The sequence below is a fragment of the Pelecanus crispus genome, chromosome 1 (genome assembly GCF_030463565.1).
Source record: "Pelecanus crispus isolate bPelCri1 chromosome 1, bPelCri1.pri, whole genome shotgun sequence".
NCBI classification, from domain to species: Eukaryota; Metazoa; Chordata; class Aves; order Pelecaniformes; family Pelecanidae; genus Pelecanus; species Pelecanus crispus.
In genome coordinates, this window is record NC_134643.1 from 131493139 (window position 1) to 131516454 (window position 23316).

General features: G+C 41.3%; 1 protein-coding gene across 1 annotated transcript in view; it reads right to left on the bottom strand.

The window, feature by feature from the left end:
* Window positions 1-20008, bottom strand: part of PRRG1 (proline rich and Gla domain 1) — a 31224-nt gene extending 11216 nt beyond the window's left edge. Inside the window, exons 1-3 of the mRNA XM_075714648.1 lie at window positions 19462-20008; window positions 17813-17894; window positions 1379-1428 (exon numbers count right to left, since the gene is read on the bottom strand). Of these exons, the coding sequence (XP_075570763.1) occupies window positions 1379-1428; window positions 17813-17894; window positions 19462-20008 (679 nt within the window). The remainder of the gene's footprint in view (window positions 1-1378; window positions 1429-17812; window positions 17895-19461) is intronic.
* Between the last annotated feature and the right edge of the window lie 3308 nt (window positions 20009-23316).

Sequence of the window (23316 nt, forward strand, 5' to 3'; positions counted from 1 at the left end):
ATTCCAGGATCATCATCTTGTAGACATTCAGTTATAATTGCATAGGAGTGTGTAAAATAACCACTTTGGGTTGCACGCCCACCTAGCCAAGCTACAGCATGGCTGAATTCACTGCAGCTGTTACTATGGAACTGAAGATCATCAGGGAAGAATTGCATGTAGCAAGAATAAAGTAATGAAGCAAGATAAAACTTAATTGTTCGCTTTGTTAAGGAGATTAACTAGCAAACACAAGACAAAGGAAAATAAAATTATGATTTTGGCATTATTTAAGATAGACACAGAAACAGAAAATCCAAAGTCTTTTCCTCTCCCTCAATTTTTGTAGAATATAGATGAAGATATACAACTCCCAAATCTAATGCATTGGAATACATGTTTATTTCTTCAAACATGCTTGTGCTCTGTAACTGTAACACTTGGCTTTTAGCAAGTTCTTATGCATCAGAAAGCTACAAAAAAACATTCCAAAGTCTTAGTTTGACTTATTATTACTGAAGAGAGTAATACAGTCAGATCAATCTATTATACATTCTCAGAAAAACCTGTGTGCTATCATAACAGTGAACAGATACTCCAGCAACGTGAAATTAAATCAGAAACAGGCAAGGACACGAGACGATAAATACATCTCAGCCTGCCAGCTGAAGCTGTCACAGGCAAAGAAAATAGGCTTCAGGTCTTTAGTCATAGAAGCAATAGGGAACAGAAGCGTGGGAAAGTATTCTGGGACACAGAACTGTTGCCGAAGCAAAGCCCAGGGCACCCAGGACACCAAAACCAGCTCTACTGAGACCATTATTGAGGTTTCCTTTTTCTGACTCCTTACCAACACCCAAGCAGATTAAAACTGCCACCAAATACTAGAAATAAACATTTCATTTTAAATTTAATGCTGCAGCTACTGATAAATTCGAGTATTTCTGCAGGTGACCTTAATAAAACTACTTGGTTTGCACACTGCAGAAGGGAGAAAAATGTTTTGAGTGTTTACATATAAAGCTTACAAAGTGACTTCTGCTCTGAGATTCTGGAGTTACTGGGACAAGCTTAGGAACAGTTAAACTCAAGCACGCAAGGCTGGAAGTTCAGCTCTGTGGTCTTCATTCTGCAGCCAACTTTCAAAGATCCACAAATGAGTTTGTGATGATTATTACAGTCTGCATATAATATCTCTGTCAGAACGGTAGTATTATTCCAGTTCAGTTTGGGCAAAGATCCGCATCACAGGTAACAACAAAATCAGTTCAATAGAAGAGGACATTTTTTGCGTGGAGTGAGTGGGATTTTGAGCAGAGGACACTTTTGGGGCGTGTTAATGCCCACTTCATCAGGAACAACAAAGAGTGAACACTCATCACTACGTTAACAAACTTACCGCTATCCATGATGATTACTGTCAAGGCAGGGAACTTGCAAATATCAAGTCTGTAAACAAAAGAGGAAACAACCTGTTGAGTTTGTGAATTATGATGAACTTGGAAAACTTTCTCTTGATTCCCAAATATTGTTACGAATATATCAGTGTTGGAAACCCCATGGTCAAGATTAATGCCTCTTTTGAGTTGTACCACTGCTGCATGCAGACTGATTTCAATAGCACAGAAATGCTATCCAAATAAAAGATAACTCCTGTGAAATGGTGAATGCTTTAACCTTTTTCAAAGCTTTCCATATTTAGAATATGCAAAAATACTAATATGAAATAGGTTGTGTGTATCATTTTAAATGAATCTGCAACCTCTGTTTTACCTAATTGAACTTGAAAGGTATTAAATTCTCCACTGTAATTACTTATACCTTATCTAAGACTTAAATTCACTCTTCAGAGATCATCAAGTCAACTCATTATCTTTAGTCTATGGATCAGATTTTTTGAAATCAGAATGAACACATTCAAATTCATTCAGAGTTTGCTACTGATTAAAACAGGATGCCTGCATAAAGTTCAAGGGCAGAACAAGGCCTGCCATTTGGCAAAGGAACCTGCAATACATGTGAGGATCCCAACCTGCCCTACAAGAACTTACACGTACTTTATACCTCATCTTGGAAGGAGAACAGACAAGAGATGCTTTCAGTCAAGAAATTGCCTGAAACTTATTGCATCCACCGGGCAGACAGCCAACAAGAACTGCATCTGAAGGCAGCCATAGTAGTTTGAGGGACTGTTTTCAGTTTCTTGGAGTCTTTGTTAGCATGGGAAAAGTTAAGAAAATAAAAGCTTTCAGTAAAGTGTGAGAAAGGTGCAGCTGTTTAACCAAGCTGGTAGAACACCACAAGGTTAAAGTCTTTTTTAACTAACAAATCACCTACTCCTAAACATTAGCATTAGTTCTACTTCAGAGGCCAGGTTACACATCAACATATCATACCATACTAATGTCCTCACTCTCCATAAAACCAAAACCTCATAAGCAAACCTCTCTGTAAAAAAGTGATAACTATGCACAAAGGCTGGCCATAGCTACTATATAAACAAAAAAGGAAAGTTCAGACTTCCAGCATGGCCCACCCAACACTGTAATTTGTCATGTAAGAGCAGACTGCAGTACGTTCAAGGACTGCTGGCAAAGTGAATGGAGCTCTATAAAGACATCCTGGTCTGCTAACAAAATTGCAGATTTGGGACTACAAGACGTGGGATGGAGGAGTAAACTGATTTTAAAGCAAGTTCATCAAAGCTCTGTACAGGCAAATAAATGTGAATAAACAGCAGACATTCAAGCACTCTTAAATCTCACCACCATAGTGTTTAGCTTTTCATTATGAAGTATTGTAGGGTAACAGAAGCAGAGGGCTTAAAAAGATTCTTCAGAAGATGTATAACCTGTCTTAATAGCCTGATTTTTTCTTAGCAGACTACTCCATGCAAAGACAAAACTGCCTTTGCCACTTGCTTCTTAAATAAAATGAAAATTAGTGTCATTTTCTGGGTAGTCACATTGTTACAACCCAAATATCTGTGCTGAAGAAATTGCCAAGCTTTTAATAATAAACAGGTCACAAAAAAATTGGCTATGGGTGTAACTACTCTCTTCACCTGTTACATCATGAGTTTCTTCTGCCATTTATCACCCTCCAGTTTCAGGTGACTGCTGTTGGAACAGCCCCTCAAGTAAGATTCACAGCAATAGGAGAGCAAGACCTATGAGTGCTCACTTGGTCTGTTGAGCTGCAGTAATACAGTGCATGAAATGCACCTTGCCAGGCTTCCCCTCTCTAATGAGGATGTTTTTCTGCATTAAATTTCAGTTCATCTTTAATATTGCACCCTTTTAACAAATAACTTGGGTGTGGATTTCAACAACATTAAAAAACCAGAGCAAAACACACACATCCACACTCACTGAGTCACAACTAGATGGCTCTGCCTACCGGGAACTGTGGAAATGAGGGGACTAATGTGCCTCTTCCCTGCTACGGAATGTTTTCCACCAGGAGCAGAGTACAACACTGCCTAGGCATGCGGTACTGCCTCGGCATCTGGCAGTAGGTGCCTGGTACGTCATGATCTTTGGGAATGAACATCAGAATACTGACATACACAAATTGGGGAAAACATGTAGGAGGAGAAGAAAAAAGAACACAAAAGGAAAAACACCTTTTATTTTCTTCAGTGGAAACTGATGCAAGTATATTATGAGGTAGCAATAAAGATTTGCTGAATTGGTGGCAAAACCACAAATTATGTTTCTTTTCACCCTTCCTTCATCACAAAAGGAACCAGTGTGTCCTTCTCTAGGAAATATTAAATACAGCTTTCCAGCGATTGTGGTGTAGAAACTTCCCTTCAACAGCCTACATTAGATTCTTACAGCAATTACAAGCATTTAGAGCTCCCTGGAACTCATTATGTCCATTTTCCTAAAAATGTGTGTCTTTTTTATGCTCCCCTGCCTTCCCTCTCCAAATCTCCCCAACCTTCTTCATTTCCAAGCTCCCACAAAACATGGCTAGTTTCCTGCTATGACACCCAAATACCTGCTGGGCAAGAAGCTGATTTAGGACACAGGCAACAGCTGCCCTGCCACTACACGGACATTACACTCACAGAACAGACTCTCCTACCGCAGAGGAACCGCTTGGGTCTTTGCCCTCTACTAATTGCGCCTTTCCCTAAAGGGAAGGAGCTTGATTATATTTTGGTCCTCTACTCTCTGACAGTCTTGGTTCAAAAATACTAAATAAGTTCAAAGGTTGTTTGGAAGAAGGGATCAAACACAGACAAGTACATAAATCTTTTTTACCTTCATAAACCAGCTAATAAAACTGAAGAGGGCTGGCAACACTACAGGAACTTGGTACTGACTCATTTATTCCTCACTGACCTCTGTATTTAGTTTCCTGCTTTTAAGTCTTCATGAACCTTACTGAAGGGTAGGATGGTCCTATAGTGTCAGAGCAATGTTTTTCATATATATACACAAATGCAAGAACAAAGAAAAGCCCACAGATAGTATCTCACTAGTAACACCAATGCTTATTGTTTCAGTAACCCCTCTTCCAACTATCTTCTACATCTTATCCCCTCCACACCCTCCAAGAGGTTATACATCACCTTAGGTTCACTTATGGAAAAAGTGGCAACAGGGTGGACAGCACAGATAGCACTATAGCCAAGCCCAGCGTCAAATTCTGAGTTCAATAGCAAGCTGACGTACCTGACCAATAAGTGATCTTTTCTGACTGCCTACTTGGCTGTCAGTATAATGGTAAAAAACAAAACAAAATTAAACCAATCAACCATCCACTCCTAGTGGAAAATGTAATGACTCAATGGTAAATAAAATGAGTTCTAAAGCATGACACAGCAAAGGAGACATACCAACAAGGCCCATGCTATTTACCAGCAGTACTGTGCTCACCACCAAAGCACTGTAGCATCTTACTGAGGAGAAACATTTTGTGTGAAAGTTTAAGAAACTAATATTGAAGTAACAAACCAAGCTGTACATTTCTTTTCACAACTAACCTAAATACTTTTTCCTCAATCCTGAAAGCATCTAAACCTGGTATATACTATGTATAAGCACAAAGCATAGAATATTTTTATACACATTTCCCAAGCTGGTAACCATATTCTAGCACTGCAGTGTATCCCTTAAATTGGGAGGCTAACTAATTTTGGCATTAAAAGTTGTTGGCTCAAGACAATATATTTGCAAGATTTTGTTGCCTTTGTTAAGATAACCATATTCTGTTAGCAGGTACATCTCTTCTGGCTACATTTCCTGACTACAAGTTTAATGGAAACTTGTGTGCAGCATGTACCATTAAAGGACAGAAGATCTGACGAAGGGCACACAAGTCCAAACTGCCTTCACTATTCTTGCTCACTGTCATGTATTCTAAGAAGACACAACATCGAGAACAATGCACGTCCTTAGGGAAGGGACTGCAAAGAGAAGGGAAAATACGGATAATGTAGAGCAGCAGCAGTATTTTCCCTCACTCAGTTTCTCACTGGCCGCGTTAACAGGGACTTTGAACACTGCAAGGCCAGCATGTTCCTCTCACGACGGGGGACGGATGTGCATGACAGTATCCATGCAGGGAAGAGGTAAGTGGCTTCTTCCATTCTGCAATACAACTCCAACAGGGGATACAGCTGTTAATTTTAGTTTTGTAATCTGTACAATTAATGAGACTACTGGGATGCAGTTTACAACCAGATGCCACATACAGCTATATGATTTTTTTTAAAAGTACAAATATTTAGGTTCTTCTGGAGCTTTTTATGACAACAGGTACATTCAAGAGACACTGCTAGCTAAAACATCAGTAGATGTTTCGTCTAAAAATAAACACCCCTTTCCTACTCCCCAGCCCCAAACCAGGTGCAATGCAATACCTGAAACACTCCTGTGGGCAGTTTATTTAGAAGAAAAATGAAAACATTAAATAATTACACACAAGACTGATGATAATTATCTGACTTCCATTTATTCAAAATATGTTACGTGCCTACCTAAAAATCCCAGTCCCACCACATTTGGCTTTTAAATCATTGGAAAGAAATATTACAGAAGACTACAATTTTACTTACAACAATCTGTTTCAAAAGAACTTTCTCCCCAGGAAAAGTGCACACAAGGGTTTACATGGATTCAAACGCTAGAGAAATATGTTGATTTTTCTCTGAACAGGAAGTCCACAGTTTAAGGATATGGGAGAAGCATGCATTTATTAAGTTTGGTTTGTTTGCAGCAGCAAGGTTAGCCAGGGAATTTGAGTGGGAATAAAAAGGGATGGAAAACTTTGGAAACTGCTCTATCAGACAAGGATACAAAAGACTTGTCCCACTTGAGACTTCACGGGACAAGGATAAGAGTGAAACAGAGAACTGAAAAAGAAAAAAACCCTCTGCTTTGTAGATGCTATCCAAACTCACCATTTAAAACATTATCATTAATTTTGATTACACAGGGACCTGAAACCACAGACCAGATCACTAAGAGGAACCTGTACTGAGCGGACTGCCATTATGTCTTAAAACCAATAAAATATATCATCACTCACAGAACTAGCATGCCAAGTACAACTCGACCACCACTCTATTAGCAGAGAGAAGATGGCTCCTCATGACTGCAACTGGATAAGACTTCAGCTGGCTGAGACTGGACTCAAAGCTTGTGCCTCAAATTCATTACCCCCTCTTTAAGTTACTTAGTGGTTTTTGCTGTTTTGAAGTTGTGACAATGTTCTGGCTGGTTATTCCCTGGTTACTTCCAGGCTCCTCCAGTTCAAAGGAGGAGTTGCTATAAGCTAAGACATCTCTTCCTTCCCGTCCCCTTCAAAACCAGAAAAGAACAATCTCCTGATATACACATTTTGGAGAGTAGGACATCTGGGAGAAGTAACAACGCTCTCCCTTCATCGAGGGAGAATTTTGGTGGGTTTCATTGTTTTCAAGTGCGTGGGGACCATCTGGGGCAGTTCCTGGGAGGCATAATTGAACACTTACGTAACTATCTGTATTGAAACCAGAATTGCACAAATCCTCAAGAGACCACGCCTTTCTGAGCAGCCTACATAGTGGCATTTCAGACATCTCAGTCTTCTGTAAGCTACTGTTAAAAGACATTGCTTTAGGTTAGACACTATCACTATGCTTTGGGAATTCAAATTTGGAGTATTTGACTTGATAATCCATTTAAGTGTTGACATAAAAGTAACGAATTCCTCTCCTTTTTCAGGTGGGAATGGTGAACAATTAAATAAAGCTTTCACAGTAGGATGTGTTTTTATCCTGTGTTTTGAAACAAAACTGATGATACTGTGTTACTTACCCATTCTACTTCCTGCTTCCCCCCACCCCCCAATACCTTTTAACTAAATCTGACACGGATTTCTTCTTCTGTGCTACCATGTTTTCAACAAAAATCAAGGACCAAGAAGAACAGAGAAAACCCATTAAAGTTCTCATTGAAGTAAAGATGGGGTTTACCAACTGCAGCAGTATGTGAGGAAGTATGGCGCCTTTGGTGGCTATAAATCATTATCCACTTTTGCCAGCAGAAAGCAGGTAGTCAGAAAGCACACACCATGCCCAGGACCAGCCACAGCCTGTACAGACCTTTGCAAGCTGGTAAGTCAAAAAAAGTTGAAGAGATAAGAATAGGAAAAGAGTGCAGCCAGCACCTAAGAGGTCTCAGAATATTGTGGTGATTTGGGTTAGTGACTGGGTCATAAGAATAAGCATGTTAGAGAATGAATGGAAGAGAACTCAGATTAATAAAGCAGGAAAGGGCAAAATGTAACAAAAGCAGGAAAACAGCTGCATTATAGCTCTGGTGCTCACTAACCCAATTACTGTTTAAGTGTCAGCTTCCAAATCAAACTCAAATTGTCAGCTACTTTGATATTATCTATTCTCACTTAATCTTGAATAGCTGGACTCTATAACGGAAGCCAGTACACTGGTCATGAATTATTATTCATTATTCTAAGTGCTGTATATTTATTTTTATCCATGACTATACTCACATTAGCCAGGAATGCAGAGCAATAGGAGCAAATCTGAAGAATTAAACACTTGGTGCTGAGGACCCAACATTAACACAACATGCACCTGTTGAGAATTTTACTTTGGGGTAGCTCTGATTTGTTCCATGAGCTGAACACTGTGCAGCAATGGGACTGCAGTAGGTATGCTCTTGGAGGGTATCTTCTGGTTTACTTTCATCCAAAAGTAATTCAGTCAGAGTGCTTTGAAACAATTCTGCACCACAAACCAAAGCACAGTAGGTGGTAACAATTGGGACTCTTGCTTCCAAAGCACACTGCTAATCTGAACCAAAATGCTACTGGCAGGTACACCCAATGTGCACTGTATGACCATGCTCAAAGTAGTAAGAAGCTATGAGGAAGAAAACTCTAGATAGACAATTCCCCAGCAAAGAACCAAAGGTAACGTTATGTTATGGGGTGACAGTGAATGTCTGGCAAAACTTCCCACAAAGCTACAAAATTACTTTGACAAACAAACTGTCAAAACCACAGGTTAATGTGAGGCTCTCCCTCAAACAAGAAAGTAAGTGCTGGGAAGCTAGTGAGGAGGAGTACCTCCCAACCAGAACCTGCTGGGTGCATCACCTGGAAACGCCAAGCTTACCTACAGTATCATTTGGAGGAAAAATCGAAAAGCAAACAACAAAACAAACAAAAACCATGAACTGTATCAGAATTGCTGCAGACTGTGTTTATAGCACGTTTTCACTCACAGCCTCCCTAAATTAGAATAAGCTTTGAACATGCACTCATTTTATTTTCCTCCCCTATTTTGTCCCATTTTCATACAAATGAAATGTTTGCATGTGTTTTGTAAATTACGGACAAGCCAACTTTCATTTTGCAGTTCAGACCATCTCCTGATGGCTTACAGACAATGAACTGAGTAACATTACTCAGAAGCTCTCAACTCCAGTTGGAAACTGGATTGTATAAGGATTAAAAATTACATGCTGCTTTTATTTTAAAAAAGAAAGGGAAAAGAAAAAAAATTCTTTGTGTTTAAATAATCACTGTATAACAAACCACTCAGTTTAGAGAACGCAAACATTCAGTTGATGTAATCGTAACACACAGAGTCTGTCCGGATAACTTGGTCTCTTGGCTATGTACCTGTGACCAGAGAAGAGAAGATAAACACACTACAGCTAACTATTATTTCTCACAACATGAGAATCAGGAGGCTACCCACTGACCTAAGTTGACATAGATGTAAATAAATTGAAGGACCTCAATTTTCACACAGTGCTTAAGTTACAGAACTTTCTGCCATAAGATGCTGTTTAGGACAAAAGTAGAAATAGGTTTAAAAACCAGAAAGGCTATCAGTAAATGATGGAGAGATTTGGTGATTACTATAACACAATTTTTCAGATGTATCCTTTATCCCACAAAGTTTCTGATCTACTGATAACCAGGACTTTACCAGGGAAAGCTCATTCTGTCCATGCTCTGCTCTAAGACCCTTCCCACAGCATCTCCTGCCAGCTGGTGGCAAACACACACACAACGTGCTGGTTTTGTCTGGCAGAGAGTTAATTTTCTTTAGAGTAGCTAGTATGGGGCTGTTTTGGATTTGTGCTGAAAACGGTGTTGATAATATAGGGGTGTTTTTGTTATTGCTGAGCAGTGCTTACACACAGTCAAGGCCTTTTCTGCTTCTCACCCCACCCCACCAGTGAGCAGGCTGGGGGTGCACAAGAAGTTGGGAGGCGACACAGCTGGGACAGCTGACCCCAACTGACCAAAGGGATATCCCATACCATATGATGTCATGCTCAGCCTATAAAGCTGGGGGAAGAAGGAAGGGGGAGATGTTTGGAGTGATGGTGTTTGTCTTCCCAAGTAACCATTACACAATGGAGCCCTGCTTTCCTGGAGATGGCTGAACACCTGCCTGCCGACGGGAGGTAGTAAATGGATTCCTCGTGTTGCTTTGCTTATGTGTGTGGCTTTTGCTTTACCTATTAAACTGTCTTCATCTCAACCCATAAGTTTTCTCACTTTCACTCTTCTGATTCTCTCCCCCATCCCACCGGTTGGGCAGTGAGCGAGCAGCTGTGTGGGGCCTAGTTACCAGCTGGGGTTAAACCACAACACAACACCAAGCTGATTTTTTTGGCTGATCCAGTGTAGCAGTTCTTACTTATGTTCTCCAGTGTGCTAAAATGACTAACCATTTACTTTCCAACAATGCTAAACTGGCTAACCATTTAGCTTCACATTATTAATACCTAGTTCAGCATCCTCTACAGTTTGTGGCCAGACACAATTTCCCAAATGTTTCAACCATTTGCTAAAGTTCAGGAGCCAGTTAACCTTCAAATTTTAGTATTACACAGTTTTGCAAAGAAAGTATGCATTACTATATACACAAAAGAGATACCACTTATACCTTTTATTGGTAACTACCCAGCTATGAAAGGAGGGGTGCAGTCCAGTCCCCAGTATGGAAGGAGTAACTATATCCAGTTCCTCTCCAAAGTGGTTCAAAACTGGATTAAGGACCAGGGGAGTAAATACCAGCACATAATAGAAATTGAGTTGAGAGATGGCAAGTGGTCTCTTTAATGGATCCTACTCACGGGTCTACAATCTCCCTTTTTCATTTGGCTCAGGGTCTCCTATCTGCCCCCAAATCAAAACATCAAAACGTTCAGGATAAGCAGAAGGCAGACTATAACAGTGCTGTTTGCCTTTTAAAAGCATTTATGGGTCAGTTAGGGAAGAAAATAAAAAGAAAAAAAAGAAAAAAAAAAAGAAAAAAAAAGAGTACTACCTTTACTTCCAATTATACCTCTCTAGGCATGAGAGAGAAGGGCCAAGCAACAGTAGCTGGGCACAGTTCATTCACAAGAATATAATTTCATTGCAGGTACAGTGTTTGTCCACTCAGAAAAGGTCACAAGATGAAGGCTAAAAATATACCATTTTTCCTACTTTGAAACTCTTACGGATACTTTCTTTCTCAACACATCTTAAAAAGCAAAACCATGACCCAAATGTCACAAATAATACCTTTATGGATTTTCCAGTAACAGAACCTGGCTGTACAAAATTCAGCCTCCAACTGTATCAGTCTGTATCCAATATTCAAGTCTCCTCTATTCACAAGAAAAAAAAAAAAAAAAAAAAAGACCTGACAATTCTGTACATTTGAAAAAGATTATCCTCAACTCACTGAAGTTTTTCTTGAAATTGCTACAATATTGTGAAGGGTAAGGAGCAATAGCTATTTTTTAAAATCAGTTTCCCTCTAAACTACCAGTATTTTTCAAGCAACTATTAAAAAAAAAACCAAACAGAAAGATTCTGTATCTCAGAATGTGCATTCTTTAGCCAAAAGAAACCCGGATAATTTCACGTTGGCATCTTTGTTTTGCATGCAATAATTTTATAACAAACATAAGCCTACTACATCATGAAGTTGATTTTGCTTTTCTGTGATGAGCTAAAGGTGAGGCAAATATTCTGCTCTGTATAGAAATTGCATTTAGCACTTGTTTGGTAGGCCAATGTCTTACACTTAATTTAATTTAGAAAAATTAGCCAGAAAACAATAAAAGGTAATTTCTTTGTGAAGTGCTAAACCAAGCTAGAGAAATGTGCAAATAAAGCCTTCTCTTCCAAATATTTACACACGTCACCATATTTTAATACAAGTTTCCACCCTGCCTGTCTTCCCCTGAAGCAAGGCACATATGACAGCATTTCAGAGAATGTTTTAATGGGATTTTCCAGTCAACCAAAAATCAAATTGCATAGAAGTGATGGAAGAGTCATGAATACATATTTCATCTTATTGAATTATATGGTAACTAGGGAAAAGATAATGAGACACAACTCCTTTACAGATTTTTATGAAGTTTTCTGTCATGCTGGGAAACTGCATAAAGAGAGTGCACAGAAAGGTGTGTACCACCCGAATCCACAGAACAGCTGCAGTCATACTCCTCAGTAGAACAGAAGGGTAAAGACCCTACAAACCAGGGGAAATAAATAAATAAATAGTGCTATTCCCCTCTCTCACAACACCCACACCCACCTCCCCTCACATCAGCTTTACCTGAATTTCCAAAGATATTAAGATGCACACACTATGACTGTCTTTTTTACTGCATTACACTTCATTTTTTCTAAGTAGGATTTGAACAAACCTACACACAAAAGTACTCCAGCTTATTTACATGTTTGGTGTATAATAAAACATGATGCTTTGGCTTCAGCCTTGAAGAGGAGTCCACTATTACCCACCCTTTTCTGGCGATCGGAGCCCCCGATGTGGGCGGATGCAGTTCTGTGCTCTGCACTACAGCTTTGCACCTCTCCCACTGGCCTCCCTCTCCTCCTCTACCCCTTTGCTCTCGAGGACAGCCACAGAAGGAAGTATGAATTTCCTAGACTGTGTCTGCCACCAAAGCCAACATATCGGGCAACTAGTTTTGCATCCCTCCTTAGTTACCTTATATTCTCAATAACACAGATTACCTTTGGTATAATAAGACTAAGATCAAGCATCATTTTTTATTTTAAATGGGTACAATTCTGTAAGACTTACTCGAAATGCAGAAATCGAAAACTTCAACAGTATTTCTTTTCAAAGAGCATTAACACAGTTTTCCTATTTTGAGATCGTTTTCCTTCAGTAAAAGGGCTTTGCATCTACCTGGGGTTTCCTCATGTCCTCCAGTCCAACAATTTTATTCATTGGTCCTTTCCAATCAACTACTACAGAACAGCAGAAAACCTTAAATTCATAGAAGTTTTCCTAAAGAAAGCACACTAGTATAGAGGATGGAGGCACTCTGAACATTGTAACTCAAGAAAAGAATTGAGGACAAATTAACATCTAATTCAAATTTGTCATTTATGAAGAAATAAATACTACAGTAAAGCTTCAACCAGACAGCATAAATCCATAGCAAATGAAGCTCCATGAGTTCCAGCAGTCACAAAACTACCAGTATCAGGATGTACTTAGGAAGAGTTTTCCACACTTTCCAGCACTGTGAAAACACTTAGAGCAGCTCCCAAAACTAAAACACTAATTCTACTGACACTCTCCTACTCCCTATTGATTCAGTAAAATACCCATTCTGTATGTGAGTGGGAAGCACAAAAAAGTATACAACAAAAACAATTCAGAAGGATTTTAGCTTTAGAAATCAGTTTTGAAAGACTTAAGGCAAGAAAAATTTTACACATATTGAAGTTCCTAACACTGACATGCCAAATTAACGTGTCAAATTTGTGTGCAATTAACCATATTTGAAGATATAATTTATCTTAGTTGTGCCAAGAGCATATGCAAAATTAAAATAAATTCTTGAAAACTTCATTCACAACTGAAAGATGCTCTACAAGATCTAGCATGTCTAACATTTGTTCCTGGAAGATTTAAAGGGTGTTCCCCTCCACCCCCAAGAAGCTGTATACCTATTCCAGCACCGAGAGAATGTGAAGGAGAGGGGTCTTCCAATGGAAACAAATATATCACAGATATTTTTTAAATCTGGTAATTCTGTTGTATTAATTTACATATGTAATATACTGCAGAAGTCATTTGAGAACCTTCCTAGGCATGCTGCCCACCAGCAGGTGCATCTCTACCTTTTGTATTTCTGGTGTAGATCACTTCACCCATACAAAAAATTCATAAAACCAGAGAGCAGCCCAGGTTGGAAAGAACCTCAAAAGATTGTCTGGTCCAATCTTTCGTGGGAAAGGGAGACTAGATGAGGTTATCTAGCACCCTGTCCAATTGCATCTTGAAAACCTCCAGTGATGGGGACTTCACCGTGTTCCTGGGGAGGTTGTTCCAGTGAATGATTGTTCTCACTGTAAAAAATTTCTTTCTTGTATTGAGATAAAAACTTTGATCAAAGCTTTGCCAAGAGGCCATAGTGAAAGTGCTTTTGATACTTCTGTTTTTCTGAGACAACTGCAGATCTGATGAGCTTGTAGTTGGGCACTTCCTTACAGCTTGTCATAAGTGGCCTTTCCATAAAAGATGAGTTTGTTCACCTTTCTTCTCACTTTCTGAGTTTGACCCCAAGATCTGTTCACCAGGTTCTTGTCCCTCGAGGGACTTCCTTGTGTCTTCCCCCTTGAGCAGTTTGCTGCTGTTCTTCAAAGATATCAGCAGAGAAAGATACCGATACACTGCTGTTTCACCGATCGTTTTGGAGTCAGCACTTAAATGAACCCCAGCTAAAGCTGCTGTCCGAGCAGGTAGACCCCCCCCGACACAGCCACATAGTCCCGCTCCCTCCCTTCAGTCAATGCAAGGTCCGGCTGGTCACCCCCAAGGCTGGCCAGCCAGCCAGAGGTAGCCCAGTGGAAAGCCTTTTGCATGCGTGCGTGTCAGTATGCTTGGTTTAGTTTGGCTGGTTTCATTTTAAAACAACAAATCAGCTCCCTGGTTCAGTTGACCGTACAGCATTAAGAGCACTAGTGCCAGCATAAGGGAAGCTGTCAAAATGCAAAACCTAGCATGGATGGAGTGGAAAAGCAAGAACTCTTGTTTTCAGCAGCAGGACATGCTTAGATCAGTTAAGCTGCTTCCAAAGGCACACACTCAGTTCTCCAGACTAAGCCATGCCTTTATTCTACTGCTGCCCACAGCTCTGATAACCAACAGTAGCAAACAGAAAATAGTACAGTGAGTCCGTTTCATTTCTGATACTCGGAACTGCTCAGCAGTACTGAAACAAAATGTCAAGGACTGTGCTAATTTCAGCTGCCACAGGGGAAATCTATATGAAGACAGGCAAGAGAGTTAGCTAATAATTCTGCTGTTGAGACCTCTTTCAACCCTTCCGCACAGCCATGAGAATGAAGACTAGGGACGGAAAGATGAACAAAGCTGCTTCTCCTCCCAGCTTTATTTAGCAAATAGTTTGAAGGGTAATACTCTGCAAATAAAAGCTGAAGAATACACACAACGTCAGTAAATACCACACTGGTAAACCTGGAGGTACAGGCAGGTGCAAAAGTTCACGCCTGATGAAGCCACTATTTCTGAATTTTCCTGGTAGCATTCCCATAAACTGGCTCACATCAGTGAGCTAACGAAGTCACACTTTTTGAGCCAAAAAGGAATCATTCTTCAAGGCTGAGTAGTAAACATTTAGAAATACAGCTAATTATCATAAATATTACACAGTTTAGACAGTTAATTTAGCGATAGGGATTTAATGAGGAATTGTCGTAAAGTGAATCTTGAAACCGGTCCACGGCATTCATTCTTATACTACAGAAAAACGAAGAGCTCAGCAAAACAGTAACATCCAGAATTACGACAATAGGGTGTAACGTCTTGGTGTAAACAAAAAACCCCTCACCTACCCTAGAGTTCTGGCAAACATAGAAGTTCTGCAGTTTCAGGCAACAAAATGAACTACTTCACCGGGATTAAGAAGTTTCTTCCTCTATTACTACCTTCCACATGGTCTCTCTCTGGATTTTAGTATCACTTAATCTGACCACTGTTGGAATAATCATATTGGTGCAGACTGACCACTATACTGAAAAACTGAAAGTATGTTGAGTGGGTGATCTTAAAACCTGAGATGCCAACTTTCAACGGTCATTTCAGAAGCAACGTTGAGAAGGTTGATTCAAATTCAAAAGAAACACTCCACTGAGCAGGTACACAGCACAATGTAATGTACAAAATGTGAGTGAACTCAAACTTTCAAGATACAATTGGAGGATGGTCTGTCTCTCCCCCATGTAAAGATATCCATTCTCAAAAACAAACAAACAAAAACCTTACACAAAGCATCATTCTTAGTTTGAAAACAGGCAGCACTTCTTGTGCTACTATACTGTCCAGGAATCTTAGTCCTGGATGCCAGTTCCAATATATTGGGCTATGCAAATATGTTTCTTGTCTGATTTTACAAGTGTATTTCTGGATAAAAGTTATGCATCTGTTCAAAGTTAAAGATATTTTACATAACTATTATCTATCATCAAAAATAGGCAATAGCCTGAAATACACATAAAATAGCTTTCAACAACTGTGTTTCCTTAGCAAGCCAAAACACATGGTGTGATTTTAGGTGGTTAGTATGTAATTTCTTTAACTTTCAGTATGAAGACAGGGTTTGCTTTTGAAATATAGCTGTTTTAATAACAGTATTCAGCAATCTTGATTAAAACACAGATCGCTTGATAATCAGTACCATCAAACTGTTGGCAACAAGAGAATAGGCTAAGTGTATTTCAGACCTCACAAATGTATATCAAATTTTACTTAACAAGAATCAGTAAACAAAACAAAGATAAACAAGGAAAGGGCTGTCAGACTAGATTTTAAAAGGTCAAATAGTTAATGACATCTGAACTCAAACAAAAATAGCTGGCAAGAGAACAAATACTAGACATTAGGTCATTTAATCCACTCCCTTGCCAGTTTTGTATTGTTCTCTACTGCACGTTGCAAGTGCTTTTGTTTATAATGTGGAAGAGGAGAGGAAGCAGGGGATGGGGGGAAGAAAGTAGATTGTCTTTGGAGGCTGAAGCAATAAAAACATTAAAGAAACACGAGCCAGAGAAAGACAGCATCCTGGAAACACAGCTGATAGAAATTCATGAAAGAGCAAGATGAAAAGCAGCAGAGAAGTTAAAAATTGAGCCGAGAAACCAAAAGCAAAAGCTCTTAACAGCATGGTGCAAGAAAATAAAATTCTTGCCTATAGGAACCTGGTGTCATTTGTTGAGTAAATGGGAAGAAATGAAGCATATAAAATTTACGGGATTAATGGAAGAGGGAAGTGGAGGAGCAAAATGGCTTAGGTTTTTCCTAGCACTCATACTGGGGGTAAGTGGTACCAACCACATCTCTTGTTCCCCTGCCCATCGAGCAGTTTATAAGAGCCAGGTAAGGGAAATGATCCAGGGTCAAAAGTAAGTCATATACTTTTTTTTTTTTTCAACCTGATTAATTCTGTGATCCACCTCACCAGATGGATACAGAAATGGGTTATGCTATCACAAGTGAGGGAGGTCACAGAGGTAGGCAGGACAAAATGATGGAAAAGAGGATCACAAGAAAAGGGAGCCGTTTAAAATGACACAGCAAACAAAAATGGTTCACAATACTGTGGTGTAAAATAAGTTAGCACAAGATACTTCATCTCTTTAATACCTTGAGTATCACAGGATTTTTTATGCAACAAACAATATGTTATTACTTAATAGAAAACTGTAGCTCAGTCTAAATGTACAAAGAGGCTGAATTAAAGCCAACTAAAAAACTTAATTCTCTGCTTCTTCATTTGTGAGTGCTTCTGGAAACAACAATTAGCATAGTTAGTCTAACTGTGCGTAACTACCCACTCTAACAAAGGAAAACTGCTGCCACCATGTTATAATCTCAACACCTGTATGTGTTATAACCAGATGCAGTGCTTTGCTGTTTGAACTAATACATTATCTTACAGCATTAGCTGGATGCAAATCTCTGAATGAACCTGCATGAGAAAGGGATAATCCATGTTTTGCGTGGGGATTTCCTGATATTTGGTAATTACAAGAAAATGGAAACACTCAGGAATTCCAGGCTCTATCCTAATCTGTTCTGGAAAATAAACTTTTCTTGTCTAAAAGAGGTTGAAGTGAGATGGCTGAACAGATGAGTAAAAAGTCTCACTCCTCTGTTTCCATGTAGTACTCTCACACAGAAATTCCCCATCCCCTCTTCTCTGGCTGCTCATCTCACTCGCCTGGTCCAGCAAGAACTACTCTTGCAAACTCACCCTTACTGGATATGTCTACTCAGACTGGTCATCACCTTTCGCACTTGTAAACCTCCCCCACAAATGCTTTATCAATGGCACTCCCTCTGTTCAACACAAGACCCAGAGTGCGCAACCCTGCAGTTGCACAATCCCTTTACGCAAGTGTTTGCGTGCCTACGTGTATATGTACACACATATACATAAAAAAGTGCTTTTACATACATACCTAATCATTTACAGATAAAAAAAAATAAACTCTTTCCTTCCCCTATCACACATTTTTCCTTGAGCTAGCACAAGCATCCCTACTGCAGTGCAGAGAACCAGGCATGAGTACTAACTTGGTTAAATCAGAAAACGTGTTTAAAAGGTCAGTGTGAACCTGTGGGTAATATGCCATGCCACTTCACCCCAGTGCTGTATAAACAATGGTGCCAACATGTGGAGAAGACGGTACAGAAGGCAGAAACGAGCAGCAAGGCTGCAGAAAAAGCACGACTACTCTGGGGTTTTTTTCAGTGACAGTGACAGCCTATAGTAATAATAAATTTAAGGTGTTGATTTTAATGTAGAACACCAACATCTGCGTAACTGTCCCTCTTCTCTCCCCAAACTTAGCTATGACGAGGGGATAATAAAAACTTGAGATTCTTTCAAGTGTCCTCATTTGCTTATAGTCTTCTTCCTTTACTCACTGGCTCCATTCCTCTCTTATTTTGTTCCCAACATCCCTAGCCACTGCTTCCTCTTCCACCCCTCAACCAATGCAACGCTCAATCCCAGCTTCATCAGAGGCTCCCTGCCCCCCGCTCCTGTTTCCTGAGGATATGAATAAATTGTTCCCTTGCCAGCATTAGGCCTAGGAGGGGGTCTCAAGCCCCTGGAGAATCAGGCTCATAGCCTCAATACACCTGCCCGCACTTGGCATGTTAAGAGCTGCAGTGACTGCCCTGGCTACTACAGATCAAATACAGATGGAGTCTGGGTGACCCTGCTAAAAGTGAAAAAAGTTTTAAGGGGAATGTCAAAGCTTCAGATGGCGGCGGTTTTGTTTTGGTGGTGGTGTTTTTGAAAACTTAAGAGAAAAATTTAATAGTGGCCTACTTTGGAGACAACCATTAACCTCTTTCAAAAAAGGAAGCCGGCGGGATTTTTCCTTTGTTAAACACAGTCAAAACACTTTCTTCCCTGGCTTAACTGGGAATGGCACAAGACCCTTGAGAGAAGTTTTCCGGGCGGCTCTGCCAGCGCCAGCAGCCGCCGGAGCCCGCCGAGGGGAGGGGGCCGGCCGGGTACGTTTCCCCCTTTCTCCCCTCCGAGGGCCCCTCCGTCCCCCCGCGGCCGCACCCCCACGGCACCCCGGCCCCACGCACACCGGCCGGGCAGCACCAAGCGCGCCCCGCCCGCCCGCCCGCTCACCCCCGGGGGCCCCGCCGGGCCCCTCACAGGCGGCCCCGCTCCGGGCAGCCCCCTCCCTCCCCGGCACCCCCCGCGGACCCCTGCCCCGCCCGGGGGGCGGCAGCGCCTCTCCCTGCGGGTGCCCCCGCAGGCCGGCGAGGGGGCACGGCCTGCCTGGCGGCCCCGGCCCTCCCGCCCGCTCCGCTCCCGGCCCGCGGGACGGGGCAGGAGCCCCCGCGGCGGCAAAAGGTGCCGCCCGCCCGCCCGCGCTGCTCCGCGCTGCTCCGCGCTGCTCCGCACTCACCGCTGCCGCCCGGGGCGGGGCTCCGCCGGCAGACGCTGCGCGGGCGGCGGAAGTGGCCGAGCGCTGGCGGCCCCGCGCTGCCGCCGCCCCGCTCGCTGCCCCCCGACTCGCCGGTGCGCGCCCGGCGGAGCAGGCGGTGCCGCCGCGCATGCGCCGCGGGCGGCTTCCCCGTGCCGGCCGCCAGGGGCCGCGAGCGGAGGGCGGCCGGCGGGCCCGGGCCGCCCCGAGGGCCCCCTGAGGGCCGCCCCGCCTCACGGCCGCCCCCGCCCCCGCCCCGCTGCTGCCCCGCTCCGGCGCCGTGCCCGCGGCCCGGGCGCTCCGCTGAGCTGCCCGCGGGGTCGGCGGCGCCGGAGGGCGGGCGCGGGCCCCCTCCCTGGTGCGGAGTGGTCCCTGCCTTCGGGGGCCGCCCCTCGGCCGCTGCCCGGGGCCGAAGAGGGCCCCGGTCGTAACGTCCCCAGGGCGTTTCCAGGCCTGAAGTTCGTATCGGTTTGTATAGATAACGCGCAGCCTTTTCTTGTGGTAGGGAAGTCACTCCCCCCCGCCCCATTCCCCCCATTCCCCTCTCCCCGGCAATTACGCCCTGTGATGGAGAGCTAAAATGGCACGAAAAGTTACGATTTTCCCCTGCACTGTGTCCCCAAGGGTGTCTGTGTGGGGTGGTGGGTCTTGCTTCCCGGAGGTCTGTGCTTTTAGGTGCGCTCGGATCTCACCCCCCGGCTAGATGCATCTTGGGATCCCTAAAACCCTTATGTTCCACATTAAAAATTAAGGGTGGGTGTGGGTTGGGTTTTTTTTTTTTGCGCTGCCCGGAATTGGCACTTACTTTTGGCCCTTAATCTGAAACTGAAGGGTATGTTAGCTTAAGGTTTTTGGTTTGTGCCTAGTACCTTCATTTTTGCCTCTCTCACTTAATGGATGTGTAGAGAAAGAGGATAAAGTTGCTCAGGAAATTCATAGTGGATTAATAGTCCCTACCTGACTTCAAAGGTGCTGTTGTCAGTGGTACAGCGGCCTGGTTATAAATGACTTAGAAACGATTCACAAAAATAACAGCTTGGCTTGCCAGAAGAGAGATTGAGGTCTAAATGGTGTGGAGCGTAAAACACCATTTATTCCATGAAAACAGAAGTGAAGCTCCCTATATACATGCCGTGTTTTTTGAAGTTTACATTACTGCAGCCTTCATACTCAATACTCTGTGGCTTCAGTTTTTAGTGGATTACTATGCTGTATACCAGTACTTTTTACCTTTAATTGTATATTAACAGACAACTGACAATCAGCAGAAAAAGGAATGAGGTAATAGTACAGTCACCTAGACATTTAGGGAACAGAAAGATGAGACACAGTTTGCAATTGTTCAGACATGTCTCAGCTTTAAAGTAATGGATCTTGACCTATAATTAAATTAAAAGTTAATGCTTTCATATATGTCAACTGAGACCTGACACTGACACCATCAGGATTTAAACAAAAGAAATTACATGGGTATGTCTGACAGTACTTTGAGAGAATTATCTGGAAAGTCAAATCGCTTGAATCAATGGGAGACAAAATACCTTTGCTCTTTCAAAGTTCACTGAGGCCCTGACAACAAGTGGTCATCCGTAAGTCCCATTTAAATTTCATGTGTAGCTGAATCAGTCAGGATCACAATCAAATTTAAGGAGAAAGAAAAAGATAAGGTGGTTGATAGTGGTTAATATCAGTATTATATGCAATACACCTTTCCTAGTTCAGAGTTTTCTCAGTTTCTGAACCTTCAGTACCCTCCACTAGTGTTTAGTATGAGCTCTTCTAAACAAAACACTTCACAGAGTACAGTTTTTCCTATGTGTTATTGAACTGTTAGTCAAAAACACTCTGCAGAATTAATTCCAGTTGGCTATTAAGAAGTATTTTAATTCAATCTTATCCATTCATTTATGTCTGTGAAAGACAAAATCTGTGTCAAAGAAGAATGGTTAAACTAAACAGAACATTTATCATTGTCTACATGATGAGATTTTTATTTATTTGTTTAAAGCATTGATTTTTATAAACTCAAGACTACAGGTCAAAAACCAAAGTTGAGAGGAGGAGAGAGGCTTTGAAAATTATAAAAGTGTATTACATTCTCTGTAATACAACACCAATTAGCAGTGTAATACTTATAATTGAAATGCTGAGAAGGCAAGGAGAGACACACTCTACAAGCAAAGACTGGGTATAGAAGAAAGGAAGAATGTCCTGAATCATTTTCATATTTCATTTTCTATTACCTTTGTCACAGTAGGAGGTATATTTACTGAACATGGGTTCTTACATGCTTATGATGTTTTTTTTACCTTTTCCACATGGAAAAGTTGTAAACTCATTTGATCTCTTGAGAATTATCATCTCTCTTGAGAATTATCACCTTTGTAAGTGGCATATACTTTCAGCCGTCTGCAAAGACAAAAGATGTTGAGTCATTTCTAAACTCCAGCAATCCTTGGTTGCTAAAATAACCTCAGGGGGTATGAGCAATTTTAATAAGTGACAGCAATCACCAGGCATTTTACTTTATCCTGAACACTAACCTACACTGAGATGGTTTCATTACTGGAAGAACATAAAATTTTTTTAAAGTTGCTTTAAGTTGTTTCAGTTGTCCCTTCTCTGCAGCCAGAGTAGTAAAATGTTTGCCAAGAGAACAGTGACTTTAACAGTGACTTTTTTTGCGTTGTGTGAGGTGTTGTAGCATGACAAAAACCATGATTTTCAAATGCTGAGTCTGATGTTTCAAGGAATGTTTAAGTTTTACCAATAGCACTTCAAAACTGAAGGTGAAAATATGAAATTTTATATGCAGTATTGACAGACTTTTAGCTCAATTTCTCTTTTCCAAAAGAAAAGTTTCCTGTTTTTTTGCATTCAATAACAGTTGCATCAGTAAGAAAAACACTATTATTGCTTATGTTAATAGTACTTTTTAGGAGAGTCCTATTAACATAGTAGTTATGAAGAAAAGCATCTTCAGTGCTATGAAGATGGAATTCAGGGAAGAGTCAAATACATTTAGAACAAAAGGTACATTTTAAATTATGGGATGTAATGGCTTTTGAAATACAGATAACTTTATATTCTATTTACAGTTTGGTGTGAATCATCAGAACCTCTATTTTGAATTGTAGTCACATAATTCACTAATCTAATGATTGATTTGTTTTCTAAAACAAAACTCTGCTTTGTAATTCAATATACAGATACCTATTAGGGTTAAACACAATAAAAATAAAAGACAGGACATTTTATGACTCAGCTGCAACTTTAAAAATATTTTTACTAAATAAATGATGGGAAAGGTACAAATTTTAGAAACTGTCTATATCTTAGACTAGAATATTCTTCAGAATAATGTCCTCAAGTTTGTACTAAAATAATACCACTTGAAATTTCCATGGCGTGAACAAAAAACAGTGGCAGGCTCCAGTAGGTTGCCTGAGAGTAGGTTGCCTTCCTCGGGATGGTCTCATCTGACCTTTTGCATTTTCTTGTAGGTGATTGGGACCAATTTTCATGTAAAAAGCTGAGTTTCTCTTCCTGCCTGCCACAGCCTAATGCAGGTCCTTGTGATGCTATTGTCCCTGCTGGTAAGTGAGAGTGGGAATATCTGGTGGCTCATTCTGGCCCTCTCACAAGGCAGCAGCAGAGGCAGTCCACTCGCCTCATCTCAGCCTCTTCCCTTCTACTCTGTGGAGTAGCAGCTGTTCTGGCTCTCCCTTCCTGTCCTTTCCCTATAGCTGGCTGTAAGCTGGAAATTGTTTGGCAAACTGCTGTTGCTGTTAGAGAGAATGAAAGGGGGAAAGCAACTGCTTGTGCAGAAGTGTGGCC